Raw genomic sequence first — 12585 nt, 5'->3', positions numbered from 1 at the left:
GGCTGATTTTCGGGGAATACATTAGTTGATTATCAGTTTTGCAAGTTGCAGGTTAAAATACAAGTATTGGCACATCGTATCACGAATACGGGTTTTGACATGGTCTTATTAACCGAGGAAATCAAATTATCCATTTTTCGACAAAAAAATTATATATAGCAAGTTCTATACTTGTCCATTCAAATTACAATGCCCTAACACAACAATAACGTTTGTAGGGATTATTTCCGACTGCTCATTGTGATGGGAAAATCTAAATCTGAAAAGTGATTCGCACGTGATCCTTAAAATAAAGCACAAAAATGCATGTTCACCAAAGACATAAAACGGATTGAGTGGCTTGTCGGTAAAAACACAAGAGAAATGCCAATAGGAAGGGATTATAAACAGCTAGGCAGACAGCCTATGAAGTGCGTAACGTAACGAAAATAAATAAACTAACCTACTGCCTTCCATGACTTCAATGCCATGCAGTGTCCAATGAGATAAATATTGCCAGAACAGTGACACCTACTCCTTTTCAGATTGACATTTGGGGTTATAAAGTAAAGTCTAATGTAAGTATTTAAAATGTATATATATTGTATATATATATCGGAACGACTGGACTCTTTCCAATCTAAAAATATATAATGCCATGCAGTGTAAAATGAGGGAAATATCGCCAGTGCAGTGATATTAACCTACTGCCCTCCAATTGCCATGTGGACATCTAAAGAAAAGTCTGAAGTCGGTAATATAAATGTTGTATTTCAGACAATTAAAAAATAAACTAAATGATTACATGGCAGATGAATTGAAGCTCTCTAATATTAAAAACAACAAATAAACTACAAAATATATCTTTAAAAACCTAACTTAGACAATATTTCTTCACATCAGGAGGCCATTTTAAAACCAAAACAACAGCAGTCTTGTGTATTGGGTTGAAAAATAGTAATTTAAACTTTAAAAGTCTTGTATTGTGTTGATTATTATTTAAACCATCTCAAAATATTGAGACCCTGGCCAGTATTTATGTTTTGAATCTTCCCCTCAATTTGTAGAAATATCTTTACTCAACTATAAATCTCAACTTTTAAAACAACTAATGAAAGCAAAAAGGAATGGCTGGAGTATATCAAATGTTAGTTAACATTAAAATTAAATTACAATACAGATTAAAATATTTCATTCCATTTATTTTCTGTGGGTTACTTCAATCAATCTGATCAAATACATTTAAATACAAATCTAAAAATTTAATTTATTTATTTTCAGTGGGTTATTTCGAACTTGCTACTCAATGGACATGAAAGAAATCAGCACCTATTAAGACAGAATGTGTACAATTAATTCAAATTTTATTAAGGTAATACTTGTCAATCTTATGGTCCAATAAATTCAAAAGCATTCATACTATTAGAACTCAAAATAATTGAAAAGGAAACTGATGAAAAAATTCCCTTTAAAAGAAGCCTTTGAATAATTTGAAATAAGCAAACTATTTTTGAAATTCTAATAAGCATTAAATAAATCTGATTGTATAATATTTTGTCACTTATCATAATAAACATTCAAACTAATACAAGTATATAGTATATTAAATTATAGTGTTTGAAAAGAACTCGACATGTATGAATATTTCCTTGAACTTGATATCAGCTATCTTTACTTTAACTTTAAATTTCAATCTAATATTACATCCTACTTGTTTCTAAGAAGCATTAACTTGTGAGAAATCTGATTACATTCTTCTTTCACATAATAAAAACAAACGAAAAATCCCCTCAAAAAACCCTGACAGATTTTTCACTTAGTTCACAACCTAATAATTTTGCATAAAAGTAATAAAAAAAGTCAATTTGAATTCACAAACATGTTTAACTTTAAATTGCGATGCACGTAAATCATGATAAGAAATGATAAATATAAACACTATAATCACCAGGCCTGTGTTTTATATATAATATATAGGTATAGCTGGTAGTCAAACCTTATATTCCGGGGTCATTTGAAATAACATTGATGATAGATAATATACCCAATTTGAATTAAAGATCTGTTAGTAATTCATACCATCTTGTCAGATCCATTGCCTATTTTTCTAGAGAGAACACCAGCAACCAATGGCAATTACAGTTTCTACTGTTATCGTGACTGAATTCAGCAATGAATCAGATTCTCTCAGATGTATCAAGTTACTTGTATTGGTTAAGAATCCCGTTGTTCTCACTAGGTCCATCTGTACCTCCACTTTAAGTGTAATAAATTTTACTTCTGATTTAATTATTATAAATCAAACATTAGGTTAAGGTGAAAAATTAAAATATATAAAAATTTCAACATGAATTGCAAGAAATCAAATTATATAATTTTGAAAGTCAAATGTAAAAGTTATGGCATTTTGTTCTGAAATCTGAATCTGAACACTTGTGATAAACAAGTTTATACAAAATAATTCTCAATGTCAAACTCATTTTTGTTGAAAAAAAGTAAATTTTAATGATATTAAATATAATGAAAGATAAGATATCATATGAAAAGAATAATTCAAGTATAAACACAAGTAGGCCACTTCGAAAATAACACATTTTGTACATATAATTTCATTATTTACCTCAAAACAAAATAGACTGTAGGTGTTTATATTGTGTTAAATATAATTGGAAAATGTAATATTGTATATAAACAAATGAGTTAAATGTTCTAGCCCTGGTTTCCGAAAAATCTTAAAATGAGTTTCATTTGAACTTCTAAAATATTAACAATTTGGTCCATGGTTCAAAACATTTATCAAGTGAACTCCGCCATAGCATAAAGTATAAGTATATAAGTCCAGTAAATAACATAATATTAGTATACAACCAATACAAGTTGTATTTTAACATATGAAACATTCAATTTTAATTGATTGTAAAATTTTTGTTGAGAAAAGAGGAGTGAAATATAAAACCTATATAGGATGAGTATGAGTGTGACAGAATGGCGCCATCTCATCTTCAGTTAAATCAGATAATACGTTCATCTGGTTACGTTTCTTATAGATAGGTAATAACATACTGGATATAGAACCATACGCCTTACTTAGTTCTGTTAAATTTACACGATGTCTGGTGTACGGAATCTTCTCATCTATTACCTGCAATAATAATAAAATAATAATAATAATAAAATAATAATAAAATAATAATAATAATAAAATAATAATAATATAATAGCAAGGGAATTTTTATGAAAAGTAGGTATACCCAAATGTTCGCTTAGTACATTTTCCTAAAATTAAAACTAGTCGCATCTGCATGATTTGTTTTACATAAGATAAGAACGTCTCAAAAAAGTTGGTATGTCTCAAAATTTCTTCCATTGATTTCAGCGTTTTGCCAATTCAGTGTCCATCCAAAACCCTTATGACTTTTAGTTTGGATTCTATGTGTATTACTGATCTATGCCCTTCCTGCTGCACCCCTGCCATGGAATCTAGATTAAAAAAAGACCACTTTTTCCAATATCTTAACCCCAATCATTTAGGTTATCTAGCAAGCACCTTATTTGTATGGTTCTTATTGATTTTGGTCCAAAAATACAGTAATACATTCTAATAAATTACATTCTTTATTCTTTACTCTATGTGAAGACGGATAATGTGCCAAGAAAGTAGTGCCAACTTTCAACCCACAAGTCATATCATACAGGATGTTGAGAAGAGGCCAACAAATATCCATAAACTAGACAACAAAATTAATTTATATCTTCTACTGACTAAACTAAGTAAATGAAATTTTATATTTTGTTCCAAGTTTGTCATGAAAATGTGAGTTACACTATATGTCTAAAAATTGAAAACTTAAAATGTAAGTTAGTGGATGTTGAATAATTTATTTATAGAACTGTCATCTAGATTTGTTTTTACCAGCTTATATGGCACCTTTTCAGCTATCTGTATTGTTTATAGAAATATCATTATTTCTCTCGCAATTCGCAAAGTAAACTCATAATAGTTCTAACTTTCAAGACCTAAAGCAGACATCATAGGCTTGTAAAAATAATAGTTAATTAAGTGATGATAGTCTCATAAATTTACAGTACATTTCGTTTGAATTGAGGGCAACCACATTACTGATCTTCACTTTAAAAAGTGAAACAGATGGCTTAAAACAGTGGTTCCCAACCTTTTTCAGCCTTCACACAACCCCAAAACAATGGACATTCAAAACTTTTCATAATAATCACAGATAATAATGGATATATAATAAGTAATATATAATCATACAGGTACAATAAGATGCTCAGTGGGAAGGCTGTTACTGTTTCCTTTGGAACTATCTAATATCCCCCCACCCCCCCAAAAAAAACAACAGTTGTCCATACCCCCGACACACCAGTCCCACACTCCCAGGACCCTACATTGGGAACCGGGGGGCTTAAATTGAGATATATCAGGTTGTATATCAAATGTTATGACTAAATCACTGAATCATTGAAATAACTTTAAAAAGACATCAAAAAAGCCCTAGGGCACTCGAGTGATGAAAGTTGATAAAATACCTTACACTAGTGTATCTGGAACCTGAGGCAGGTATTTTTGAAAAAATAGAGTTTGGTAAATACAATGATACTATATTTAATATTGACTCATCAGATGATGTCAACACTAACAGTTTCAAATACAGTTTCTCCCAAAAAATCCTGTAAGTTCATAAATTGGATAACCAAAATAAAAACCACAGTGTTTTCAACTTAAACTTAATAAGGAAACAAGAGATCCGGCAAAATTTTGTAAAGTTGATATATCACGATTCGATAAAACCTATCTATTTAAAAATCTATCTTTAAAGTTAAGAGCCTAATCCAGTCTGGTGTTCCTAGAATGATAATATTTTCTCATCAATCATAATATATATAATCATTCTATTGGTAGCAGAATGGATGTGACTCATACAGAACTATAAATACCTATAAGTAGTTACAATATAGATGATGTAATATTCTTATAGTATCGTAGTTTTATAATTAATTGTGGTAACGAGGAGAATCGACCTCCAGCTTTCGTTAATTCTGAGACTGAGATCTCAAATCTGTCTGGACCATATACACCAACAACTTCCTGTCAACAAAATCTCTATATTCTTTCTATATTGGTATCCTTTAAACCTATTCCTTCTCTCTTTATACCAAAATTCTATTTGTTCAACCATTGAATGTCTTTTCAGGTGAGACAAGTGACTGCCTATATATTTGACCGGCGAATGTCTTTCTGTTTGATTGATATTGAAACAATTGGATGGCCATTACAAATGTAAACTCAAGAAGTTAGTAAAGTTTAGTTTAAGTTGGTTTCAGCCTTAATTTTCTTTACATCAAAAAATGTATGTTAGTCAAGTTTCCATTTTAAAATTCCCATTCTGTTTTATTCATAATAAATTACCTGGAACAGGACATACATACCAATTTTGTAAAATCATGGATGACAAGTGGAGTCAACCAAACAAACCCAAAACCCAGGAAATTAATTAGAGAATATAATTTGAATTAGGATCCTATGACTAAATATCACATAAGGAAGACTTCCTTCCTTAATATTGATATTACTAATTAAAATCATTATTATTTCACAAGGAAACTTTTTCTAAATATTTTCTTTGTCCTCTTCCCTTAAGTCAAATATAAAGTTAACACTAGCTGTCAATCTAGTTTCAGTTCACTTTCAGATCATTAAATTTTTTATTATATCATAAAAACAATTAGTTTTATCTTAATGAATTAAATGAATGGAGTTTTGCGTCCTACTTTTCTGTACCATGTGGGCAATGCCATGCAGGGTGCAATGAGGGAAATTTTGCCAGGACAGCGACATAAGCCTGCTCTTTTTCGATTTCCAACTGTCGAGGGATCTTTAACGTGCACAGCATGTAGCACACGGGGCCTCTGCTTATTGTCCCATCTGAACGACTAGACACTTTTTCCATGTCAGCCTTTAAAATAAACCAAAGTACATCAGTGTAAAAATAGAAGTTCTGGTATTGAAAGAGTGAAGGAAACAGGCTGAAAGGAAGTTAGTACAATCAGTCATCCAAGAGTTACCTTCTCTTAGTCTGATTGACGTATGCAACAAATTCTAGATTCTAATTGTGTTATTATTACAGTCTAAATACCAGACAGGGTTAAACTGTTATTTCATCATAACATCTTCAAAATGCAAATTCATTCAATTATAAAAATCCAGTACAACACAAAATAGTAGGCTCACAATAACAATGGGCACATTTCAAAGATGCGAAACAGAGAGCCAAGACAAATTCTAATTTTATTAATTAAAGGGTTAGTGTACATCATATGATTGTACATTGCCAAACTAAGGATCAGCATATGAAGCAATATAAAATTATTATCATAAAAGATTGCAGGACCATTCTTACAAGTAATCTGTCATGGAAACTTCACATATAGGCCTATTCATATATACAAAACAAACTGTATGTATAAGCATTTTGATTGGCCAGTATGAAAGAATACCAAAGTCTCAAAAACAGTGGGACAGGACAAAATCGGGTGAAAAAACAATCGGTAAATAACATCTCAGAAATGAAACTAAATAAAAGTTGACTTCTCGAGAGAGAGAGATAGTATCAGGTGTTCCAGAAAGAGTGAGCATACTCTGCCTCGAGCATGACACCTGCCAATATCTAGATAATCAGTTTCAATGTAGAGGAAATGAGACCGATCTAAATTGAATATTCCAGGAATAATATTAGTCACAAATTAGCAAATGGTGGTCTACACCATAGAAATATGTAGGCCTACTAGTTTTACAGGTGTGAGAGATGATGAGAAAAGCCAGCAAGCATTCGAGGATCAGGCTAGAGGAACATAATCACATTAATCATCATAGCAGGAAATTGGACAATTGTCGAACTGGGAAATATAGAATGATTCTTACATCAGGCAATCCACACATTATAAAATGATTTATATGGTTAAGTTGTCAGGAATAATAATATGCATAATGAACACTAATAACATTATTATAACAATATCAATAGTAATAAAATAGATCAGTAGGGGAGAATTTGAGCTATATACATTATAAAAAAACCATCAAATCCAACTAGCTAAGTATTGTTTCTCTTAAACAGTTAGATGGAGTTAAGTTCTATAATCACAAGCAAGACCTCTATAATCACAAGCAAGACCTCTATAATCACAAGCAAGACCTCTATAATCACAAGCAAGACTTCTATAATCACAAGCAAGACCTGTATAATCACAAGCAAGACCTGTATAATCACAAGCAAGACCTCTATAATCACAAGCAAGACCTGTATAATCACAAACAAGACCTCTATAATCACAAGCAAGAACTGTATAATCACAAGCAAGACCTGTAAAATCACAAGCAAGACCTCTATAATCAAAAGCAAGACCTGTATAATCACAAGCAAGACCTCTAATCACAAACAAGACCTGTATAATCACAAGCAAGACCTCTATAATCACAAACAAGACCTGTTTAATCACAAGCAAGACCTCTATAATCACAAGCAAGACCTGTATAATCACAAGCAAGACCTGTACAATCACAAGCAAGACATGTATAATCACAAGCTGGACCTCTATAATCAAAAGCAAGACCTCTATAATCACAAGCAAGACCTCTATAATCAAAAGCAAGACCTCTATAATCACAAGCAAGATCTCTATAATCACAAGCAAGACCTCTATAATCACAAGCAAGACCTCTATAATCACAAGCAAGACCTGTATAATCACAAACTAGACCTGTATAATCACAAGCAAGACCTCTATAATCACAAGCAAGACCTCTATAATCACAAGCAAGACCTCTATGATCACAAGCAAGACCTCTATAATCACGAGCAAGATCTCTATAATCACAAGCAAGACCTCTATAATCAAAAGCCAGACGTCTATAATCACAAGCAAGACTTGTATAATCACAAGCTAGACCTCTATAATCAAAAGCTAGACCTGTATAATCACATGCAAGACCTCTATAATCACAAGCAAGACCTGTATAATCACAAGCATGACCTCTATAATCACAAGCAAGACCTGTATAATCACAAGCTAGACCTGTATAATCACAAGCAAGACCTGTATAATCACAAGCTAGACCTGTATAATCACAAGCAAGACCTGTATAATCACAAGCATGACCTCTATAATCACAAGCATGACCTGTATAATCACAAGCATGACCTGTATAATCACAAGCATGACCTGTATAATCACAAGCATGACCTCTATAATCACAAGCAAGACCTGTATAATCACAAGCTGACCTGTATAATCACAAGCATGACCTGTATAATCACAAACAAGACCTGTATAATCACAAGCTAGACCTGTATAATCACAAGCTAGACCTGTTTAATCACAAGCAAGACCTGTATAATCACAAGCATGACCTCTAAATATGAGTAAACACACATTCAAATATTCTATTCTTGGATGCAGCAAAATCAGTTTATTATTTCTAATAATTCAGTAATTAGTTTTATTTTAGTATCAATTATTAATCACCAGGGGGAGGCATGACTTATATTTGTAAAATTCTAAATAACCATGAACATCTGTGGTTCCTGTATTTTTAGGCCATCTTTCTCAGACTCTGATGTCACTTGGCAGATACTATTGTGAATGAATATATTCAGACAGTATTTGCAGTAGTAGTGTCAAAATCTGGTAAGTATATCTGGAACAGCAGGAACCACAGAAATCTGCAGATAAATGTAAATGGTGTAAATAGAAGCTATATATACCAAATATGCATTGAAAAGATTGAAAAACCTCTTTGATATCTTTTTTTTTATCACATTTTTTTTTTACTTCTAATCTGATATAAGTTGTACCTGATATAACAGTGCATCTAAACTGCTTGATGGTATATCTAGGTAAAAAACATAATTCTCCAGGATATTAGAAAACAGAAAATGTTTTCAAATCTTCTTAACTGATATGGATGGGCTTATCATTAAAAAATCCCAATAGAGGGACACATTCATCAAGTTTTTGATCAATTATACCACAGTCTGAGAAACTAGAAATGTTCCGTTAAACTAATCAGTAATTATGTTTATAGATACGTGTCCAATAGAATAGCCCTGTATTCAATTGTATCCATACTGATCTCCATTTGAAAGCAGCATTACTTTTTCTCGAGACTTCGCGATGGAGAAGGGCAATAAAGAAATTATAGAGAGTGAATTTTGATGTATATTTGAAGGAATTATGTGATTTTGTACAGTTCTACTTCTTCTGAAGACTGTCATATATTCAAACCAAAATTAACCTCTGAAAATTCTAATCTTGTCCCTTTAATGTAAACAATATTTTCATATTTTAATCAATTCTTTCGGTAGGTAATTTCTTTTTAGTTGTAACTGATTTGAAACCTACACCATTGGTAACGAACTATTATATTTTAATAAGTTAATACATATCTCTTTGTTTAAGATGATTCATGGAATATCAATAATCTTAAGTTACAGTTCTGTAATATGAATTTTAATACAACTAAATGTAATTAAATATATAATTACTGTGAGTTACTGTGAGTTACTGTGAGTTACTGTGCGTTACTGTGTCAGATCTTCAAAGATCCTCGGCAGATATTTGAATCACTAAAGGTGCCCTCACACCATCAATCACCAGTTGTGTATGGTTACCAATAATTAAAGAGATCATATATTGGGAATGCAGCTCATAACTTAGATACAGAGTTCCATTTGAAACTTAAGACACCTATTTTTAATGGCAATCAAACGCAACTGGTGATTGCTATGGTGTGAGGGCACCTCTAGTTGGAACTATTGGAGAACAATGCATTAATACTAGATAATTAACTTACTCCATAATTCTTCTCTCCCATTTCCTCTCTTGTTCTGTGAATCAGACGTCCATTAATATATAACATATCTACTCCCAGACGGTTGTCAAGGTGAAGTATCTTGTAAGAACAGTCTGATAAATTCTGCATCTCCTAAAAAAACACAGAAAATATATCATGTTATATAAACCATCCTCCCTTATCAATAAACAGACAGTTCCATGGTGAACTTTATTTAAATAGCTTTGTATAAGGCAGCAAGGGGAAGTTGTATAATGTTTATGAACTTCATATTTACAAAACAAATCATCAAAATAGCTATTTACAAGTGTGTAGATTGGCCAATCTGATTTATTGTCTCTGTCCCTTATTTGAGGTGTAGGGAAATATGTAGGAATGTGTTGTAGTTGCAGCTGGTTGAGGAGACAATTCAGATCCGTGAGAATGATTTACAGCTTCATATCTTCTTAAAAACACCTGCCTTGTTTTACACACAAACAACAATGCTTGTGAAATTAATTTCTAATGATACATATGATTGTAGAAGTATCACAGCACATTAAGAAACAACAGTTTTTATGGATATAGACTTCTATTTATTATTAAACACAACGTTTCATTACACATACAGGTAACGTTATCGATCACTTGAGAATGTAACCTGTATGTGTAATGAAACGTTGTGTTCAATAATAAATAGAAGTCTATATCCATAAAAACTGTTGTTTCTTAAAATATTGATTTGTTTTAAATAATATTTATTTTCTTGAAAAATATACAAGACATCCTCAATTTGTGTGAAACTGACCAATTTTGGAGAAAAAAAAACCCAGAAAAGCTCGAACACATACCACGAGTAAGACAAAAGAAAATATGCATGTATAGCTTAATACATAGACATGTTGGCAGCATATGATGGCAGATGAGCTTTTAAACTATTAGATATAGCTAGCAAATACTGTCCAAAGTCAAGGTCAAATTGGCCAGTGTATTGCTCAAAATAAGAGAAAAAGCTTACCCTTAAAACATAGTTAGCATCAGCTGTCTCCTCAGCATCTCCTCCACCAACAGCTAGGATGTTTCTCCCGGCCATATTGACCACATCTTTAAGATGTAAGAATGATTTACATTTAGTTATATTGATAGCGTTCACTCTATAATCACTGAATGCTTCCACCACAGCCTGAGCTCCCAAAAAATTACTCCTTTTTCCATAACCCACGAATATTTCTTTACCTGCAATATTCAAACATCAATATAAATTAGTAAAGGCCACTTGTTGATTCTTACCTAGAATCTTACCTAACCCTTTGTTGCTATTTTGATGGTTGTCAACAAGCTGGACATATCTTGATTCGACTCCAAGATTAGTGTCAGAAATAGAACAACAAGTGAGAAGAGAAGAAGACCAAAACGTGCTGATTCTAACCTAGCCTCTCATCAATTTTGATGGTTGTCAACAAGCTGGACATATCTTGACTCCTCCAAGATTAGTGTCAGCTTGTTAAAAACTTGCTCACTCTAACAACCTCTTGCTGCTATTTTGACAATCATCACCAGGCTAGAAACTTAGTGACTCTACCATAATAGGGTCAAAAGATAAGCAAAACCAAGACCAAAACTCGTAGATTCCTGCAGTTTTAACTAGCCTCAGGCTGCTATATATGCAACCAAGTTTAATTAAAGTTATGCATATTTAATGCTCCAAACTATGTTTCTTAAACAATAGATTCGTTTTGCCATCCAGTAACTTTCTGCAGTTTCAGTTAAGCTCAATCTATAAATTCTTGTGTCTTCTAGGACCATCCTCTTGGACGTTTGACGTTTGAGGATAATTCTGACTATCACTTGCTATTACTATGCTCTTCTACTATTTTATGAATTCATGACATTTCCTTTACTAATTTTTATCATTGCCAATAATTATCTACAAGTTTACAAACTTTTGAACTACCAAAATATAACTTATATATAACATATAACATTGTTTTAGAGTGCCAGCGGAACTTTCTCAGTGAATTGTTTTGAAGTCCCGTCTGATGTACTCTATACTTCAATCAATTCATTATGGGAAACAAATTTAAAATCGAAATATGTGCAGAGTTACAAGTAGAGAGGGGTTTGTTATAGATAATAAACAAGCCTACATTTATGTGATTCTCACGCTCTCTGGTAACACCTCTTCCATATATCAATACAATCTTTAACAAGAGTTAATCTCTTGAGGTTTTTCTTTAGATTGAATTTTGCTCAATGTGTTTTATGACATCACAGTAGTAGAGTAAGCTGGCGAGAGCAATGTGAAACCTGTATCATTCAATCATGACCTTGTTATTGATATCAGATTCTATTTTAATCTGTTTAAGTATTCAAAGTAAATATGTCCTGATATAACTTAACATAAACTAGTGTCCAAAAGAAACGATACCAACTTATTTTCAAAATTGTTTTTTACTAAGTGAATTGTCTAATATGAAAACATGCCAATTCATATTGCACATCCCAAACACAGCATAGTCGATAAAAATACCGGGAACACGTGATCACTTCCGGGAAAACACATAAATTTCATGAAAGTGACATTTCCCTCTCTAGCATGTTCTGCACGTGCATAAAAACTGTATAAAACGGCTGATCAGACACGTTGATATCACAGCCACAAAAAGAACACAAGATATGCCACGTTTCACAGCCATCGAGAGAGAGAGAGCCGTTGAAATGGTCCAACAAGGAGCGACACACGTCGACGTCGCCAG

The 12585-nt window shown here is 32.2% G+C and overlaps 2 protein-coding genes across 2 annotated transcripts in view; one reads left to right on the top strand and one right to left on the bottom strand.

Moving 5' to 3' along the window:
• Positions 1 to 7119: 7119 nt before the first annotated feature.
• Positions 7120 to 8343, top strand: LOTGIDRAFT_170726 (hypothetical protein; the record flags this gene model as incomplete). Its single annotated transcript, XM_009046564.1, has 1 exon — positions 7120 to 8343. One exon carries the CDS (start codon positions 7120 to 7122, stop codon positions 8341 to 8343), a length of 1224 nt encoding a protein of 407 aa, XP_009044812.1.
• Positions 8344 to 9451: 1108 nt separating this feature from the next.
• Positions 9452 to 12585, bottom strand: part of LOTGIDRAFT_170725 (hypothetical protein) — a gene marked incomplete at both ends in the record, with an annotated part of 9704 nt that continues 6570 nt past the window's right edge. Inside the window, 3 exons of the mRNA XM_009046563.1 lie at positions 9452 to 9493; positions 9851 to 9982; positions 10848 to 11065. Of these exons, the coding sequence (XP_009044811.1) occupies positions 9452 to 9493; positions 9851 to 9982; positions 10848 to 11065 (392 nt within the window). The remainder of the gene's footprint in view (positions 9494 to 9850; positions 9983 to 10847; positions 11066 to 12585) is intronic.

Source organism: Lottia gigantea, assembly GCF_000327385.1.
Source record: "Lottia gigantea unplaced genomic scaffold LOTGIsca_103, whole genome shotgun sequence".
NCBI lineage: Eukaryota > Metazoa > Mollusca > Gastropoda > Lottiidae > Lottia > Lottia gigantea.
The sequence above is the reverse complement of the archived record's forward strand: the minus strand, read 5'-3'. Positions and strand labels throughout refer to the sequence as shown.